Here is a 21,632-nt window from a genome sequence, read left to right as displayed (position 1 = left end):
CCTCACCTCACTGGATATACCCACAACAATATATACATACAGAGGGCACGAAAAAGGGGGGACACACAATTCCAATCAAACACAACAACCAAATTCACCTACTACCCATTTTTTCCATTCCAGTGAATATACATCACTCTTCCTCACCTCACAACAACAATTCACGTACACCGCTCCATCGTCACACACACAGAGAGCTGTGAGGGAGAGAAATCTGCTAGAGGGAGAGAGAGAGACGAATGAAGGGTTGACTGGGAAAAGGGAGAAATATACAGGGAACATAATTATATAGGGGGATTCGATTAGGTTTTTCTTCTCCTAGGTAGCCATCGTTTCTCCAGGAGGAAACTCCATTTTCTTATCTATAAAAAGATGCACACACAGAACACACCCAGATCAAGAGAGAGAGTGAGGAATCGAGTGAGAAAGAGGGAAAAACAGAAGAGAGAGAAGGATCGACAACAATATCCCTTCACCGGAAAAAATTCATTTTTCTTTTATTCAGCTTGTTTCGGTCAACGTTGGAGCTCACTAGAGTTCTAATGAAACGATAGTTGTGGATTCTGACCCAAACCCAATTCGAATCAGTCGAGTTTGACCAATTTTGGGTCGATTCTGGTAAGGTTTTGTCGGAAATCATCACACCAAAGAAAAGCACATATCAAGGTTGATTCAGGGTTCGTCGAAGTTGATTCGAGGTTCTTCGGCACGCAGATTCGTCTTCTCGATTGATTGTGGGTTGGAATAAAATCATTGATGAAGGTCCAATTCTATACCTCTAGTCTCTGTTCTTGTGAATGTTTTTGGATCGTGATGATATTTATGTGATTTTGTTTGAAGCAATTCTAATTGTCATTATCTAATTGTTAGTCGTTGTTAAGGTCATGTCAATCACTGTAGGTGAAAAATCCGATATGATTTAGGGTTTACTTTGATTTGGGGGCAGAAGTTAAAAGTTGATAAGGTAAGTATCGTTGTTTTGATTCATTGATATCGAACTTGATAGTATCATGATCGGTCGAGTGGGTAGGCAACCATAGGTTCGGGTAGGCAAAATTTAGGATGAAAGTGTTTTGTTGAAATGTATTGGTCTATGTTTTCGGATTGAAATGTATTCATTCAGCCGGGGAATGCCCTGAAGATTGATGTATTTATTCACCGGGAATGCCCCGACGTATCATGTTGGGGTAGGCGGATCGTGATCAAGGCCCGAGGCATTGGGTAAAGCATCAGAGCGTACTTTTAGGATTAGTGTAGGTTAGATAGTATTTATTTTTGTATTTTTCTATTTTGGACTGTATAAATTGGGCTAGACACTGTACTTTTGATTCGTTTTGTTTTGTTTGTTTGATTGATTGTTTTTTTGTGTGTTTTGTGTGGTTTATACATTCTTAGTTTCAAGTTAGCCGATACGCTCCACCAAGTGACCGTGGTCAAACCACGGGATGGAGGGGTGCCTAACACCTTCCCCTCGGTCAACAGAATTCCTTAGCCGGAATCTCTGTTTGCGGATCAGTTTTAGAGTCAAAATCGCTTTGAAAAGGATTTTCCAATTGTGACTTGACACACTATATTATGCCAAGTGGCGACTCTGAGTTTTTAAATGTAAAAATAATCCTTTTTCAGAACAAATCTTCATTTTGTCTCTTTAATAATAAAAACCCTTTCGACCCTTAAAAATCCAATCTTTTGGTGTATGAAAAAGGGGTGTGACATGGTGAAATACTCTCGGGAGGTCCTTTCAAGAACTTCTCGAGTCAGTTTTTCATCTACAATGAAGCATTGTGTGGTTCTTCAGGATTTAGTGTCTCCCCATGGCCCACTTCATCAAAGCAGAGATCAAATAGGAAAAAATTGCTAGTTCTTTTTCTTTCGCTCGCAATTTCAGTTGTATTTGCTCCTATGACCTTTGTGCTCCTATGGATAAGGCATAGAAAAGGTAAGAGAGCTCCTCCACAGGCTGAGTCGTTGTCTACCGTTAGAAGAGAAAGAATTTCATACAATGAATTGCTCCAAGCAGCTGATGGGCTTAGCGAGAGTAATCTGATTGGTTTTGGAAGTTTTGGCTCTGTATACAAAGGCATTCTCAGCAGTGGAACTATCATTGCAGTTAAAGTGTTCAATCTACAACAGGATGCGGCATTCAAGAGCTTTGATACGGAATGTGAAGCTCTGTGCAGCCTTCGCCATAGGAATCTTGTAAAAGTCATTACTAGCTGTTCCAATCTTGATTTTAAGGCATTAGTGCTCCAGTATATGCCTAATGGGAGTCTTGAGAAGTATTTGTATTCGCACAACTACTTCCTCGACATTAGACAGAGACTAAGCATAATGATAGATGTGGCATGTGCTTTGAAATATCTTCACCATGGGTGCTCGTCGCCTGTGATTCACTGTGATCTGAAGCCGAGTAATGTCTTGCTGGATGAGGATATGGTTGCCCACCTAAGAGACTTTGGTATTTCAAAACTGCTTGGTGAATATCAGGGTGATTTGTACACTAAAACCTTTGCAACATTGGGTTATATTGCGCCAGGTACGTCTCTTGATTTTTCTTTTAACATTTCTTTTCCCTTTCTCTTTTTCCACCAAGTTATCATGTTACATCATTAAATTAATTGTTTGATTGTAGAGTATGGCCAAGATGGATTGGTGTCTACTAAATGTGATGTGTATAGCTATGGAATCATGTTGCTGGAAACGTTTACTAGGAGAAAGCCTAGTGAGTTTGAGGAAGATCTTAGATTGAAACAATGGGCGAATTATTCACTTCCTGATGCAGTAATAGATGTTGCAGATACCAACTTGGTTCCACCAATAGATAATCACGTCATGAAGAAGTTGGATTGTGTGGCATCAATCATGAATGTCGCGCTAGATTGCTGTTCTGAATCTCCAGCACGACGGACAAACATGAAAGATGCTGTAGGGATGCTACAGAAGATCAGAATTCAACTTCTCGCATGTTGAACATGCTCTTGGCAATTCTTGTTCCAAATAACTTGTTTTGTTGAAAATGTTTGCTAAATAATTGTATTGATGTGAAGAATTATTATTTTTTTTGTTTTGGCTATGAATTATCAAGGAATAGTGCCCCTACACTTCCCTTCTCAGAATGGAACTAACAGACTCAACTTACATTCAAAGAACAAATATTCTTTCGACTCTGGCTTGCTGTTACAGAACAAATACATTCCATATTTCAGCTGATAAAAACACACTTAGGCTCCATGCCACATTGGCTACATTTCCTCTTATCATTTTGTATGAACTAGCTTGCTGATGTCTCCCAGTGCATTCCAGTGTTTATATTCTGCCTCTTTATAACGTGTCAACCCAAGCAATCCATAGTTTCTCTGTGTAGACTTAAAGCCCAAAGCAAATTACAGATTGCAGCTTGGTTCCACAGTCTATAGGCATATTTTCTCCCATGCAACCACAGAATTCCTTGTTATTGTAGCTTCTACGAGTAGCCTTTAGTAACTTGATTGATTTCTTCAGCATTATAAACATTTGACCATCCATGTATTGATCTTGGCAGTAATCTTTGCCAGTAGGAGTTTGCGTTGCAGAACAGTGAGTCTTTTAATGGATAATGGAACACCTATATACTCGAAAGGAAGCTCACCACTCTCATAGGTCATTTACCCCTCCAGAATAGACTTGACTCTTATCTTCATTTGCTTTTGAAAGCTATCATGTTGGAACATATCCGAGCGCTCTTGGTACAGGTTACAGTGTGAGCGACAATACATGCAGTCCCAATAGTGCTAAGAAATATACCAATTATGTTGTGAAAGATGGACCATCTAGTACTAGTGCTGGGAGGAACATTATAAGTAATCAGAGTCTACACGAAATTATTTTAGTGCAGTAAAAGTAAAAATCACTTTCCAAATTCAGTTCTAGATTCATACATAATTGATCAAGAATTTTCTCCTTTCTCCTTTCCAACTGCATCGTTTTGTTCTTAAAGTGTCAAACTCCATTAGCAAGAAATTAATACTTTAGCATAATTTAGCATATTGAGCTTAGCGTATACTATAACTATATAAGTAATCACTATCTACACGACAATAAAGACTGTTACAGATCAAAGAAAAGGCGGCGAGCCAAGTCTAAAAATGCATCCTTTTCCCTTTTTATGGGAGTATCACCTACTAGTTCTTCAAATTCTGGAGATAAAAATCCTCGAAACAATGGAACTCGTGCATCAACACTAAAGTATAATGTTATGATGCATAGTAAGTTTTTTATCAGTGCCTAAGTAATAAGTAATAATGTTATGATGCGTAGTATGTTGTTAGTACTTTAGGACACATTGTGCACCCAGAAACTACTGCATCAACACTCAAGTATAATGAGCTTCATTCTCTATCTTCTCGTCAAAAAAAAACAAAATTATCCTAAAAAAAAAAACGAGTAGAGGATTTCTTTTGCTACCATTATTATGGTTGATGTTAGTGTTTGTCACCCGTATTTTGTTGATCCGGCCCTAAAAAGTTTACAGTGCGACGCATGTGTTGTGATTTTTTGTGGGGCATGTGGTGGTAGCGTAGGGATTGGGCCTAGTGGGTCGTTTTTGGATGTTTTTAAATATGTCATTCTCCTCATTGTATTCTCCATCCATCACAGTGAAATTTCTCTACCTCTGTTTGTGGTTTTTTCCCGCAAGGTTTCCACGTAAATCTATATGTCTTGTCTTCTTCTTAATTTCTTTTGCTTTGTGGTATTGCTTATTCTGCCCGATCATATGTAACGACCCGAACCAGGGCCCTCGCCATGATGGACATCCCGAACCATGAAGGCCTGAGAGCCCTTCTAACTTTTAATCATATACACCATTCATCTATAAATAGGAAGTGCGGAAATAAAATCTGCTACGGAAACATGGTCATAAGCTAAATTTAGTTTAACAATGAGGAATAAAATCCAATAACTAAACACCGTCTGAAAACCGTCTGCGAAATCTCTAACATGATCAAATAACAACTGTCTGAAAACTGGGACAAGGTCCCCAGTAAACCAAAATCATAATAAATAATAATTGTCTGAAAGAAACTAGGCCTTCTGAAATATAGAAGACTCACCAACTGGTACTCTTCACTCCTGTCTGATGAAATCTACTGCTTATCAGGACCCCTAGACTGCACCTCAGAACCTAGAGGGGGCGTCAATACAGATGTACTGGTACGCAGAGCAATTCCAAATAAAGCTTTTATATAAATAAAATAGTTGAGAGCTAGTCATAAACATCATGAAAGATATAATTTTCAAAACACATGGGCATTCTTGGAAAAACATAAAAACCTTTCTGTCAAAAGCAATTTCTGATCTTTGTATTACTTCTGAGTTAGGTGGAACTCCCCTACAATTCTGATATTCCCCATTGACTAGGCGGGGAAGCCCCCAACCCGAGTGTACCGCAAGGGTTGGAGTTTCTGATTCTAATACGCCTCACGACACTAGGCCAGCGTAATATAATATACCCAGATCGATAAATCACGATTTCGGACAACGAGTTGTCTGAACTTGTGCTCACCTAATATCTCTTTATGCACAATTTTATTCTAATCTAAATCATGCATTATTCTAGTTTCAACATCTGAAAATTTTGACTTCAAACATGAATTCTATTCTGTTCTGAATTACCATGGCATAATCTGAATTGGTGTCATCACACCAAGACTTGCAAGTCCTCTTTTCTGAGCCATAATGTAGCATGCATAATTCTTTCATTAAAAGACAGTTCAGACCACCCAAACATGCAAACAATATAAAAGATTTCATGTTCCGAAAACACAAGTCAAAATTATGCTGAGATTATTCAAACATATGGTGGTCATGTGTTCTTTTGGCAAACCATGCTACTCTTTGTTATATGCATTTTCAACATTTATCAACATGCATAACCCTTTCTTTTTATTTTGAAATCATATTCAAGTCATAGCATAAATCAAGACATTTCATATCATGCGTTCAAGATGCAATTTAAAACAATTCATATCATATGGAAGGTGGGAAAATCATAACAAGAGGGGTTCATTATAATTCATGCTCTCAATTGAATATTCATCCTTAAACACATGCATACATATATATACAATTTCAAATCAACTTGGGGGAAGGCCTAAAGACCAAAACAATGTCATTGAAACTTCTAAAAACATGATTATAAATCATAAATCTAAAACCTTTTTCTTAAAACATGATTTCTATACCCGTGTGATTTTAGGAAAACCTCGCGTACCTTGAATTAGAAGCTTTTGAATGAACTCTAACTTTTGGGATGCTATACGTACGATTGATGGGTACCTCTTGTAGCCTTCATAATGGGGATTCCGAATCTTGAAGAATTAAGGAAACTCCACGGTAAAATCTTGAGATATTTGGGTTTTTAGTTTGAAACCCTAGGGTGAGTTCTTGATGAATTTGAGAGAAGAGAATCATAATTTTGTGTTTTGAGTGTTTAATCCCATGTTATATCTGGATAAGGGATAGAAGATACCTATTTTATCCTTAAAAATGCGGAAACAGAACCTGAAATTTTGGTGCGTGCAATAGGGCGTGCGTCGTACGCTTATCGCATGATGCTACTGTCTCTGTCACTAAAATGGCCATAACTTTTCGTTCGGGTATCAGATTTAGGAAAAATTGGTATCGTTGTTAAGATAATTTGAAGAGATTTAATTTGATATATAGTTGGCCCTCTAATTCATTATATACAAAGAGTTATGGTCTATTAAAGTTGACCCAAGTTTCGACGGTCACTCAAAGTCGAATGATAGGAAATCTTTCAACTTGTCCTTGAGTTAGGAGACCTCTATGATATCAATTCATGCTTAAATAGGTTCAAACACTACACAATTGATTAACATGCCAAATTTTCATAGGATTTATGGCTTTTGAATCATCTATTCATAGAAATGACGGGTTTCGTTCTAGCCCGAAATGCGGGGTATTACATTACCTCCCCTTTGGGATCATTCGTCCCCGAATGATGGGTAGGAATGTTAAAGCTTAAAGGTATGGAATAATGTGGTCATGATATTTCTTCTAAGAAAGAATATACTGATTTGAAACATTTAAATTTCCATCATGAAACTGAATTCTGCTCTGACTTGCCCTTACTTGCTTTAAGGAGCTGATTCATGCTGAGAATTTAGGATTCCCTTGAGGTGTTAATGATACAATCATACGTATCAAATTGAGAAGTGATAACTTATGTAAGTAAGAATCTTTAGACAAAAAGATTTAGATCGTACAAAGGTATTACACTGTCTGAGCTAAAATGCCTAGAGAGATTTGAGACTATGCGTTGAACTCTTATGAACTGAGTCATGACTAAATAGCTGAATCTGAAACATGATGCTCGGACTGAACTGAATTTGAAATTTACATGGATGGAATAGATTATCTCTTGGGATGTTCATACACATGGGACTTCGGATAGCGGGACTGGGTGTAAAGGTGGAAAACTATAGTAACTTGTCTACATGCCTGTTAAACTGAACTGCTGGTTATATTGGTTGAATTATACTGAAAACTTATACTTAATTGAAGTATCTCTTCAACACTCTTTCTAAAGAAGTTCTAGTAGCATTCGAGAGCAAAGAAACTTGGGCATGAGTTACACAAGACACGCAACTAAGGAATCACAACAATGACACTACTCTATAGCATAGAATATGGACATATAACTCATAAACTAGGATAAAATTACCAGGCCTTAGGCAATGCAACTTCTTACTTTCAAGCTTAGCGTACTTCTCGAATACTCCCTTAACTATATTATTCCCTTTCAATACCACACTCATTTGATTCAACTTTCTACTAATACCTAAAGTAACATAAGTCCCCTCACCATGATCAAGCCTAACTTCAAATCACAAAATACAACATGCCACACCACAATACTAGTCTAAACTATATGATTCAATCTTATATATATATATAGAGAGAGAGAGAGAGATCACACCCTAAGCATATCGTACCTTACCACTTCAATGACTAACTCTGATCTCTTACTATGGATTCACTAGCGCATATTGCATTCCTCCACTTAAATCTCAACATGTTATTCAAGCCTATCTTTATAATCACATATGAACTCCAACGCAAACACCCAGAAGGACATACTTCACATATTCTCTAATCCACTATCAATATAACTCTCACACTCTACCCCAAGAACATACACACATAAATTTTCACTAACCATCACATATATCAAAGACTTGGCCCCAGATCTTACTTCACACTTATGGCCTTATCTAAAACAAGCATACTATGATCTTCCATTAACAAGAAACATTCAATCATCACCACTATCATCATATAAGGAGGAGTCACTAAAAGGTTATAACATAAGACCTTGAAGCATGGGAGGATATTATATGAGACTTGACACTTAACTGAGGCCGAAGGAATAGCAAATCAACATCAGGGATTCATCAAAGTGATCTGAATTGGGGCATACATGACTATAAGTTGAATCTCGTCAATCATAAAGAGTATAGCCTGAATTATGGGGGTTGAGCACACTATAAAGCGTAAGTACATGAGTCATGAGCTGCATGACCTCAATTTTAAGTTCAAAACTTATGGAATGTGATCCCAACTACTGAATGAACTAGAATTCCTCATTATAGAACTGGAAGAGCATGTGATTCTCTATCATATACATGAACATGAACTATGATCATGGAATTGAAACGTGAGGCATGAGTAGGTATTTGGATAACTGAAAAATACTGAGATAAGAATGGTTTGAGTCTCACCCTCACTTTCTGACGCTCTATATCATACTGCATTACTACAAGAATCTAAGAGCCTTACTTGGTTATTCATTCTATCATCTCCCCCTTAGCTTCAAGCCATCATCTTAAGTTTGATTGATCCCTTACTAGATTCTAACCGAACTACACTTACTACACTCTAGGGACTAGAAAATGACAATACATGTATGTCATAGAACTTAACCCGATTGACTACACCTGAAAGTGGAAAACCCACAATTAATACTACCTTCTGAGATACACTTTATCTTTCTATAGACATCAATAATCATCATATAATACTTGAACACTTACTAACTTCGAATCTTCATGAGTATTCCCATAGTTGGAGTGCACACCCTATAGCGCTTCAACTCTTATTTCTCTCAGTTCAACCTTAAAAAATTCAAACTTAGATTATAACACTTAACATGGATATCACCAAGCCTTTGATGAATCATAATATTCATTTTTCTCCACCTAGCATCTCAACGGTACTACTATGTCTACTAGCCACACGCAACATGTAATAGTCTTAGAAAATACCGCAACTCCATATCACCTTGGGCATACTTCTACCTCATACATACAATATCATACTTTGTTACGAATCAAATAAACTTAATCTATTGCATACACCATTCAAGCCTATTAGATCACTTCCATATAAATAGTATCATTAACCAAGAAATCATCACATCCACCTTTATGGACATCAATTGTTCAAACTTAATGTATTGTGCTAAGCGTGATTTACAACCCAACCTGACACACAATTCTCACAAAACATTCATCATTAATCTTAAGCCACTATTCTTACATCCACATCCTACATTAAATTCAAGCCGCTGGTCTAGCATCAATCATCTACCACCAATGAACAAGGCAACATAATATACTAGTCCATCAAATTGGGACATTCTATCCAAATACCTCAAAAATCTGCTACATACCTTCTCACAAGTAGTACTAGTTTACAACTACCAATGGAAAGAAGGTCAAGGGGGCTAAAGTCACATAATAGACCTGGTCAACCTTAATCTTAGATTATAACCCCATACAATCTTATCTACTTATGCATCTTTCTCACATCACACTTACTTGCCCAAGCGTACATTTAGACTACCTTTAAATTCCACAAGCAACCATGAGTCTATAATTATTACTTACGGGCTCATCTAGCCATTTTCATCCTTCAAGCAGACAACAATTCACCTTAACTAATAACTCCTTCTCTACCTTCTACTAAACTAACACACAAGGACGTATCACTTCATTACCAACTCAATCTCATGCAAAAAGATTCGACTATACAAATATTCAACCAACACAAGAAAAACAAGTTGATTAACAAGTTGCTAGTGAATCGAAATAGGCCTCACACGGCTTCACTAGACTTTGATTTTGTGTTTTGAACAAGAAAATGAAATGAATAACAAAGCAACTATGCTAGTGAATCGAAAGAGCCCCACACGGCTTCACTAGACTTTGATTTTTTTCAAAAACACTATGATAACAAAATTACTTATTACAAGAGATAGAAAATTGACACACAATATTCAATGATCTAAGGATACACATCTTAATCTGTATAAATAAAAATCTGAGTCAAACACTTCCCCCACATACTACCATACAATCCACACATGCTATTAGCTACCACATTAGTCTATCACTATAAAGTGGTAAATCATCCTAAAACATCGGTTATTCAACTAAAATATTTGCTTACACACAAGTCACCCTCACTCTAACTTCTAACTTTGTGACTTCACATCACCAACTTCGTGGTCCAAAATCACTACCAATAGTTCATGATACCGATACTTAACTTATACTACTACTCGGGTGGAAATATAGTTCCAACATTCTACTACACATCGTTCCCTCTTAAGCATGACATTTGCAATATAAATTCTGAAAGAGATGGAATACCCTTAATACTATAGGACAAAAGCATGATTTCATTAGAATCAAAGTTCACACTAAAATCAATACACAATGAGGCACTAACGGACTCTTCTCAAGTCCTTGAACAAATTTTAAACTCTTTTGTGGCTCAACCAAAAAGGACCATACCATTTAGACTCTAAACTTCTGCACATGAATCACACCAATAATGAGACATATCTAGACACATCAAAGTAAGGAAAGAATTGGGATAACTTTACTTTCGTATGGGCAACACCATAGCACGAATTAGAGTATGAAAAAGGAATATTCTGGCCCTATTGCATGAATTAGAACATGAAGAAAGAGGGACATTCCTAAACGCCTAGTAGCCTCCTGCTTATAAGTGTGGCGCGCTACACATCCATAAATAAGACTCTACCCGATGCGATTTCGCAGACACCCTAGGACCATGAACCATGCTATGATACTATGTTTTTCATGACCCAAACCAGGCCCTGGCTGTGACGTACATTCCAAACCATGAAGTCTCGAGAGCCCCTTCTAACTTGTAATCATATACACCATTCACATATAAATAGGAAATGCAAAAATAAAATCTGCTACAGAAATATGATCATAATCTATATTTAGTTTAACAATGAGGAATAAAATCTACTATCAACTAAACATCGTCTGAAAATCGTCTGCAAAATCTCTACTACATGATCAAGTAACAACTGTCTGAAAACTGGGACAAGGCCCACAGTAGATCAAAACCATAATAAATAATAAATGTCTGAAAGAAACTAGGCCTACTGAAATATAGAAGGCTCACCAACTGGTACCCTTCACTCCTGTCTGATGAAATCTACTGCTTATCAGGAACCCTAGACTGTGCCTCAAAACCTGAAGGGGGGGGGAGTTAATACAGATGTATTGGTATGTAGAGCAATTCAAAATAAAGCTTTTATATAAATAAAATAGTTGAGAGCTAGTCATAAACATCATAAAAGATATAATTTTCAAAACACATGGGCATTCTTGGAAAAACATAGAAACCTTTCTATCAAAAGCAGTTTTTTATCTTTGTATTACTTCTGAGTTAGGTAGCACTCCCCTACAATTCTGATATTCCACGGGCGGTATGGAATCCGCCATTGACTCGGCGAGGAAGCCCCCAATCCGAGTGTGCCGTAAGGGTTGGAGTTTTTGATTCTGATATGCCATAAGGCACTAGGCCTACGTAATATAATATATCCAGATTGGCAAATTACGGTTTTGGGCAACGAGTTGTCTGAACTCATGCCTTCTTCAGGGAACCACCAAATATCTCTTTATGCCCAATTTTATCCTGTTCTGAATCATGCATTAGTCTAGTTTCAACATTTGAAAATTCTGACTTCAAACATGCATTCTATTCTGTTATGAATTACCATGGCATAATCTGAATTGGTATCGTCACACCAAGACTTGCAGGTCCTCTTTTCTGAGCCATAATGTAGCATGCATAATTCTTTCATTAAAACACAGTTCAGACCACCCAAACATGCAAAAAATATACAAGATTTCATGTTCCGAAAACATAAGTCAAAATTATGCTGAGATTATTCAAACATATGGTGTCCATGTGTTCTTTTGGAAAACCATGCTACTCTTTGTTATATGCATATTCAACATTTATCAACATGCATAACCCTCTCTTTTTATTTCAAAATCATATTCAAGTCATAGCAGAAATCAAGATATTTCATATCATGCTTTCAAGATGCAATGTAAAGCAATTCATATCATATGAAAGGTGGGAAAAATCATAACAAGAGAGGGGTTCATTATAATTCATGCTCTCAATTGAATATTCATCCTTAAACACATGCATACATATATATAGAATTACAAATCAACTTGGGAGAAGGCCTAAAGACCAAAACAATGTCATTGAGACTTCTAAAAATATGATTATAAATCATAAATCTAAAACCCTTTTCTTAAAACATGATTTCTATACACATGAGATTTTAGGAAAACCCCGCGTACCTTGAATTAGAAGCTTTTGAATGAACTCTAGCTTTTGGGATGCTATACGTACGATTGATGGGTACCTCTTGTAGCCCTCGCGATGGGGATTCCGAATCTTGAAGAATTAAGGAAAACCCACGATTAAATCCTGAGCTATTTGGATTTTTAGTTTGAATTTATGAATTTGAGAGAAGAGAATCATATTTTAGTGTTTTGGGTGTTTAATCCCGTGTTATAGCTGGATAAGGGATGGAAGATATCTATTTTACCCTTAAAAATGCAGAAACAGAACCTGAAATTTTGGTGTGTGCAATAGGGCGTGCGTCGCACGCATATCGCATAATGCTACTGTCTTAGTCACTAAAATGGCCATAACTTTTCGCTCGGGCATCGGATTTAGGCAAAATTGGTATTGTTGGTAAGCTAATTCGAAAAGCTTTCAGTTGATATATAGTATCCCTCTAACTCATTACATACAAAGACTTATGGTCTATTAAAGTTGACCCAAGTTTCGACGCTCACTTAAACTCGAATGACAGGAAAGCTTTCAACTCGTCCTTGAGTTACGGGACCTCTATGATCTCAATTCATGCTTAAATAGGTTCACACTACATAATTGATTAACAAGCCAATTTTGCATAGAATTTATGGCTTTTGAATCATCTATGCATAGAAATGACGGGTTTTGTTCTAGCCCGAAATACGGGATGTTACATCATAATAGTTGACATCAACACAAACTAAGCTATATACTTGTCTCCAACATAGCTCTTGTGATGCGAGGAGTATTTTGCTCGCCTAGATCATATAATTTAGGGAACTAAGTAACTGAAGAGTCAAATGACATCAGTCGTCACAAAGAAATGTTGTGTACTATTTAAGAATAAAAAATTGAGCATTAAGGGTCGTTATGGATGAACATGATTCGATTCCTCCCATATAATCAATGATCTATGGAAAAGCAAGTTTGTTAAAATTAGGAAAATGACTCATAATAAAAATTTGAAAAACAAATTCCATATATTACATTCCACACATTCTAGCTTTAGTGATTTTATCTCCAGTCTGTCTAGATTTGATTGTACTCATGATCTTTGCTTCATTATCATCATCTTCTACTTCATTATCATCTTCATCTTCTTATTGTTGGCCATTTGTTGTTGTTGTGACCGCTACTGTTGCTATTTGACCAATTTCTTAGGTCAAATTTTGTTTCGAACATCACCACTTTCCACTTTGGCATTACTTCATAGGAGACCTTGTTAAGTCAAATTATGATTTTTAGTTGAATTTTTCATCTAGGTAACTGCTATTGTGCTGTTTTTCCAACAATCGATATAGCTAGTGTACGTATAACTTTAGAGTTTGGCATTACTTTTCATCCATTATGATTTAACTGCTTCATAGTACTTAAAAAGTAACTAGAATCAATTATAAACTATACTAAGTAACTAAACATCTAAAAATTCTTGATATAGCTAGTGTACATATAACTTCAGAGTTTTTAGAAAAAAAAAATCCATTTTATATATGGAAGTAGCAAAAGCCAACCAACTCAATCGGTTTAATCCCAATATTTTAATTTTTTATAAAAATAAAATTGATCAAGTTTTGTATTACCTAAAAAGAAAATAGAATTAGTTAATTATACTATCACGTAAAATTCTCCATATAATTAATATAAAAAACTTTTGTAGAAGGCAACTTGGAAAGTTTTTTGGACTGATTAGAGGAATAAATTTGACAAAATATTTACAGTTGCAAGACTTTGGGTAGTTTTGATCTTCTACAATTTTGTGAAGTCTTTGAGGCCACATATCCAGGAAAATTCCCTAAAATGATAACAATCAATACAAATTATTTTTATGTAATCTTTTATTAAAAAAAAGTTCATACAAGAATACTCTTAAAATTTCATGTAAAATATAAACAATAATTTTAAGTAACTTCAGTAATGACTCAAACAAACTTCTTTTATTACCATCCCATATAAATGTTCTAAATTATACATAAAAAGTAAGTTGATTGTAAATGTCCCTGGATTTTGTTCAAACTTAGAGATAAAAGGATTATAAATATGTTATGATCAATTATATAAAATATGCTAATCATGTAAAAATATTTCTCGAGCGTATAGAATACATCAAATTGCATTACTTCGTGTCATCGAATATGTCCGTGGTTCTATGAATCAAGATGTTCTCTTCCGTTCTGATTCTCCTATACATCTTGAGGGATATACTGATACAGATTGGGCTGATTGTCCCGATTTGCGTCGTTCCATTACTGGTTGGTGCATGTTTCTAGGCACATCCTTGATATCTTGAAAATGTAAGAAACAATCCCTTACGTCTAAATCATCTACAGAGGCTGAGTATCGGGCTAAGTCAGCAGCAAGTTCGGAGATTTTTTGTCTACGACGTCTATTATCTAAGCTTGGTGTCACTATTATATCTCCTACCGTGTTACATGCTGACAATACTAGTGCGATTAAAATATCCACAAACCCTATGCAACATGAAAACACAATGCATATAGAGGTGGACTGTCATTACATTCAGGAACTAGTTGTTTACCGTCTTATCACTCTGCAACACATTTCTTCTCATGATCAACTTGTTGATTTTTTTACAAAGGCTATGACACACGCACAACATAGCTATCTTATCTCCAAATATCTACTATGTGATCACCGGTATCAATTTGAGGGGAGATGTTAGGCAATATTATAATTGTACAGATAGAATATTCTCTTACCTAGAATAGGATTTAACTACAGATTGTGTAGTTATAACAATATATATTCTTTCCTAGAATAGAACTCTAACCTACAGTTGTATAGCTATAAGTATTTCATTATGTATTATTGAACAAAAGAAAAGTTGCTATTGAGAAAAGTTACATAAAGCATGACTGAGTTTCTTACCGGGGTTGAGAATAATTGATCTTACAGACAACAATAATCTATCAGGAATCCTGCCACCAAACATAGGTTCTATATTACCCAACATTGAAGAGCTTTATCTGAGTGTCTTAACCAATCTTGTCGGGACTATTCCTCCTTCTATATCCAATTGTTCAAAACTTACTATTCTAGATCTTTCATACAACAAACTCACTGGCTTGATTCCCAACTCATTTGGATATTTGACTCATATACAGCGCCTAAGCTTGGGGGGGAACAATTTAACCAGTGACTCATCATTAAGCTTCCTGACGTCCTTAACCAATTGCAGAAATTTAAAATTTCTTTCTCTATCTTTCAACCCTCTAAATGACATGCTTCCAGCCTACACGGGGAACCTTTCCACATCTCTTAGAACATTTTATGCCAACAGTTGTAATATCAGAGGGAGAATTCCAAATGAAGTTGGGAACTTAAGCAGCTTATTAAAACTTGATCTTTCTAGAAACAACATGGTTGGATCGATTCCCACATCAACTTGAGAAACCTGCAGGGCATGTTCTTGAGTAATAACAAACTTACAGGATCTATCGGAGATGATATATGTAAATGGCAGCGCTTGTATGTTATCAACCTGACTCAAAATCAATTTTCAGGTTCTCTTCCTAATTGTTTAGGACAGATTACATCCCTTAGAGAGATACATATGGGTTCAAATATATTGAGTTCCAATACACTACAAAGCTTAGGGAATCTTAATGATTTAGTGGTTCTTGACCTATCGTCAAACAACATGGTTGGTTCTTTACCTCCAGAAATAGGAAATTTAAAGGCTGCCAATGAATCAATTCTCAGATGGAATTCCTAGAGAAATTGGAGGATTGGAAACTTTGGTGCAGCTTTCTTTGAGACACAACAATTCGCAAGGAGCTATACCCAACTCAATGAGCAACATGGTAGGTTTGGAATTCCTAGACCCTTCTCATAATAATATATCTGGAAACATTCCTAAGTCTTTGGAGAAGCTTCAAAACTTGAAGTATTTCAATATTTCTGTCAACAAATTGTATGGTGAAATACCCTCGGGAGGTCCTTTCAAGAACCTCTCGAGTCAGTTTTTCATCTACAATGAAGCATTGTGTGGTTCTTCAAGATTTAGTGTCCCGCCATGCCCCACTTCATCAAAGCACAGATCAAATAGGAAAAAATTGCTAGTTCTTTTTCTTTTTCTGGGAATTGCACTAGTAGTTGTTCCTAGCACCTTCATTTTCTTCTGGATAAGGTATAGAAAAGGTAAAAGAGTTCTTCAACAAGCTGATTCATTGTCTACCATAACAAGTGAAAGAATTTCATACTATGAATTGATCCAAGTAACTGATGCGCTTAGCGAGAGTAATCTGATTGGTTCTGGGAGTTTCATCTCTGTTTACAAAGGAGTTCTCAGAAGTGAAACTGCCATTGCAGTCAAAGTGTTCAATCTGCAACTAGATGCGGCATTCAATAGCTTTGATACGGAATGTGAAGTTCTGCGCAGCCTTCGCCATAGGAATCTCGTAAAAGTCATTACTAACTGTTCCAACCTTGATTTTAAGGCTTTAGTGCTGGAGTGTATGCCAAATGGAAGTCTTGAGAAGTATTTGTATTCACACAATTACTTACTCGACATCAGGCAGAGACTAAGCATAATGATAGATGTGGCATGTGCATTGGAATATCTCCATCATAGGTGCTCGTCGCTTGTGATTCACTGTGATTTGAAGCCGAGTAATGTCTTGCTGGATGATGATATGGTTGCCCACCTAAGAGACTTTGGTATTTCAAAACTACTTGGTGAAGATCAGGGTGATTTGTACACTAAAACCTTAGCAACATTGGGGTATATTGCTCCAGGTACGTCTCTTAGTTTTGCTGATTATCCCTTTCTTTTTTTCCCACATAGAAAGCATATTGCATCTTTAAATGTATTGTTTGACTGTAGAGTATGGACTGGAAGGACTAGTGTCAACAAAGTGTGACATCTATAGTTATGGGGTCATCTTGCTGGAAACATTTACTAGGAGAAAGTCTAATGAGTTTGAAAGAGATCTTACCTTGACGCAATGGGTGAGTTATTCACTTCCAGATGCAGTAATGGACATTGTGGATGCCAACTTGGTAACAGCAACAGGTAATGGCTTACAGAAGGAGCTAGATGTTGTGGCATCAATCATGAAAGTAGCATTAGATTGTTGTGCTGAATCTCCGGCAAGAAGGACAAACATGAAAGACGTTGTAGAGATGCTGCAGAAAACCAAGATTCAACTTCTTGCATGCTGAGCTTGTTCTCAGAATCTCTTGTTTCAAATCCCTCTGTTTGCTGCAAATCTTTGCTAAATTTCTGGATTCATGCAAAGATTGCTTCGCCTTTTTTTTCTTTTAGCACTTGCTTTTTGCATGATTTTATTTTCAAAAATGCTAGTTGGTTGCAATAAATCTTTACTATTTCCTGTTAATATTAAGGTTAGAAAATGATGGAACACAATCAACAACAAATATAAGAACAACTTTTTACATATAGAGAATACAGAGTTCAAAATCCAACAAGTGACTATTTCTTTCAAGGATTTTATCCAGTGATGGAAATGCCAACGATGTAGGAGAGTACAGGAAGCATCTTGCGGAGATGGAAATTATGGAAATATACAAGATAATGTCATGTGGCTAGTTTCATGACATTGTTAAGCAGATTAAACAGAATACGGAGGGCGGCCTTAGAGAAGCAAATCGTCTGGGAAACCATCTTTACTAAATCAGCACTCATGCACACACTTGTAACACCTGAGACATAGTAGAAAACACAAATAATTTCCAGAAATTCATCGAGGTAAAACGTCTGAACACTTTGTGGGCAAGAAATCATGTGGTCAGCTGCATATTCACTTCAAACAGATTCTCCCCAAATCTTTTGCTTTATTAGTGTCGATTTTTCCCCAGTGCAGCCACAAAAATAAAAGAAGCAGAACTTGTCTAGAAAACATGACACTTAAAGACAAGTTCACAATTGGATCGACGAACCGCTGGTATTGAGACATTGAAAGGAAGACTTCGTACCTGAGTAATGATCACAGAAGAAAAGAAGGGGAAATAAGGGCCATCCCAGATCTCCTATTTCCTCAATACCTAGTAACTTAGTTTATAAAGTCAGTTTTTAACACCTAAAATTACTTTTCGGACATTTAATTATCCTAAATGAACTATAAATGCAATTGTAGAAATATAATAACCAAAGGATGATGACACTTGAAAAACAATAAGGGCTTCCAGTAGGTATAAATTTAGCAGAGGTCCCTCTCCAGTCCAATTGTCAAGTCCCACCTTTCATTAGATGTATTTATTCACACCTTTCCCTTATGAGAAATCAGTCCTTATTCCGCACTTTCTCTCACCACCCTGAAACATATATAATCATGAATTCTTCAGAGCAGACTGGCAGACAGGCCTACAAGGACCGTAGAAGAAGTACCTCAGTGAACCGCAGCCATTACTTTTATTCCTTTTACGCAATTATGAACTCCACAGAAATTTATCAATTTCTATGCAAAAAATCATTTTGGAGCTGAGATAACAAACTGCGCAAGCCGGAAAAGTTAGCAATGCAACTTACAATTTGCTTCTTCACTGTTTTAGGGGTGATTAATTAGATGGCTTGTAAAATTGCTTAATAAGAACACCTCTGCCCCTATAAGACAATAATTTTCCTTGCCATCCTTGTAATGTTCCTGCAGTGATCTTGGCCACTGAAGTATGCCACCTCTTTTCTTCACAAGTAGTTTGGATATCAAGCTATTTAAAAGAAAAGTTGTTGTTGAGGCCAATAAAAGGGCATCCCGCTGCACTAAGCTCCTGCTATGGGTGGGGTCTAGGAAAGGGTTATACCATAAGGATCTATCGTACATAGCCATACCCTACATTTTTGCAAGAGGTTGTTTCCACAGCTCGAACTAGTGATTGACCTTGTGATCACATGACAACAACTTCACCACTTACACCAATGAATTGGTTTAATTCCTCAATTCTATCAGCATTAGACATTAGTGTTTGGAGAAACCAAATAACAAGATTGGACTATTATTGGCACTACTCTTCACCACACAATTCTACAAATTATGAAAGCAAGACTATTTCCAAAGAATTAAGCGACAAAAGTTGGCCAGAGATGTGTGCATAGCATAAGGTCTAGATAGTGTAATCAGCCATCAACATGATTGTAACACCCCATAGAAACTCGTGCATGTATTGGCTCTTGGTAGCAAGCTTAGTGAGTTAAGACTAGAAAATTTTTCTAAGTCTCAAGGAGACTTATTCTCATTTTTAACTCTTAATCTTCGGGGATTTTATTTTCAATCCTCCCGACCTCTGATTTTAGATTTCCTTGTTGCGTTGCGATGGGGCAAGATCGTAGTACGTCTCGGGTGAGGTTCGAAATTTTTAGACGAGCCTAAGGGCATGTTTGGTGTTCAATTCCAGTAGCTCGGGGCGATCTAGGGGTGCCGCCTGGGTTACCCGCCGCTGTAAGTGGGGCGCCACCCAGGTCCTTGCACCGCTATAGGCAGGGCGACGCCCTGGGTACTCCGGTGCTCCAAGTAGGGCGCCGCCCTGGGTATCGCACCCGGCCAAATTTCAGCACCCTATTGTGTCTAATTAAGGGTAAAATAGTACTTCTCCAACCCCTTATCATCTCTAACACGGGATTTAATCCCAAGAACACCAAAGTAAGTGTATTTTCATCAAAATCTCTCAAGAAACTCCATTAGGGTTTCAAACTAAAAAACCAGAAGATAATTAGAAATTTAGAATCCCCAATCCGCAAGCTTCAAGAATCACCCATTATTTTTCGAAATAGAGGTACGCAAGGTTTTTCTAAAATTTCATGCACATAGAAATCATGTTTTAAGAAAAGGGTTTTGGATTTATGAATGTAAACATGTTTTAGAAGTTTTGACGGTATTGTTTTTGTCTTTAGACCTTCCCCCAAATTGATTGAAAAAAATTATATGTATATGTATGTGTGTGTGTGTGTATATATATATATATATATATATATATATATATATATATATGAATGTGTTTAAGAATGAATATTCAATTGAGAGTATGAATTATAATGAACCCCTCTCTTGTTATGATCTTTCTCATCTTGCATATGATATGAATTGTTCTAAATTGCATCTTGAAAGCATGATATGAAATGTCTTGATTTTTACTATGACTCATATATAAATTTTGAACTCAAAAGAGAGGGTTATGCATGTTAATAAATGTTGAAAATACATATAACGAAAGAGTGCATGGTTTTGCCAAAAGTAAATGACCACCATATGTTGAAGAATTCTTGCATAGTATTGACTTATGTTTTCAGAACATGAATTTTCTTTGTTAAATTGCATGTTTGGGTGGTCTGAAATATGTTTTAATGAAAGAATCATGCATGATGTATTATGGCTCAAAAATAGGACTTGTAAGTCTTGGTGTGACGAAACCAATTCAGATTATGCCATGATAATTCAGAACAAAATAGAATGCATGTTTGAAATCAGATTTATCAGACGTTGAAACTAGAAAAATGCATGATTCAGAATAGGATAAAATCGGGCATAAAGAGAGCTTAGGTGTTTCCCCGAAGAAGGAATGAGTCCAGATGACTCATTGCCTAAAACCGTGATTTGCCGATTTGGGTTTATTATATTACGCTGGCCTAGAGCCTTGTGGCGCATCAGACTCAGACACTCCAACCCTTGCGGCACACTCGGGTTGGGGGCTTCCCTGCCGATTCAATGGAGGATTCCATATAGCCCATAGACTATCAGACTTGTAGGGGAGTGCCACCTAACTCAGAAGTAATACAAAGATCAGACATTGCATTGACAAGAACGATTTATGATTTTCAGAAAGTGCCTATGTGTTTTGAAACCCCCGTTTTGTATGATGTTTTGACCAAATTTCTCTCTATTAGTTTATATATATATATATATATATATATATATATATATATATACAAGCTT

At 36.5% G+C, this 21,632-nt stretch overlaps 2 protein-coding genes across 2 annotated transcripts; both read left to right on the top strand.

Moving 5' to 3' along the window:
• The first annotated feature begins 1,641 nt into the window (after window positions 1–1,641).
• On the top strand, window positions 1,642–3,055 carry LOC107869275 (receptor kinase-like protein Xa21). Its single transcript, XM_016715823.2, has 2 exons — window positions 1,642–2,536; window positions 2,633–3,055. Exons 1-2 carry the CDS (start codon window positions 1,903–1,905, stop codon window positions 2,968–2,970), a joined length of 972 nt encoding a protein of 323 aa, XP_016571309.2. The 5' UTR covers window positions 1,642–1,902; the 3' UTR covers window positions 2,971–3,055.
• A 13,375-nt stretch (window positions 3,056–16,430) lies between these two features.
• LOC107869326 (probable LRR receptor-like serine/threonine-protein kinase At3g47570) lies at window positions 16,431–17,907 on the top strand. The gene is made up of 2 exons (XM_047405788.1): window positions 16,431–17,481; window positions 17,570–17,907. The coding sequence occupies exons 1-2, from the start codon at window positions 16,431–16,433 to the stop codon at window positions 17,905–17,907; spliced, it is 1,389 nt and encodes a 462-aa protein (XP_047261744.1).
• The last annotated feature ends 3,725 nt before the right edge of the window (window positions 17,908–21,632 follow it).

The sequence above is a fragment of the Capsicum annuum genome, unplaced genomic scaffold (genome assembly GCF_002878395.1).
Source record: "Capsicum annuum cultivar UCD-10X-F1 unplaced genomic scaffold, UCD10Xv1.1 ctg81455, whole genome shotgun sequence".
Taxonomy (NCBI): domain Eukaryota; kingdom Viridiplantae; phylum Streptophyta; class Magnoliopsida; order Solanales; family Solanaceae; genus Capsicum; species Capsicum annuum.
This window is presented reverse-complemented; position numbering and strand designations above follow the sequence as displayed.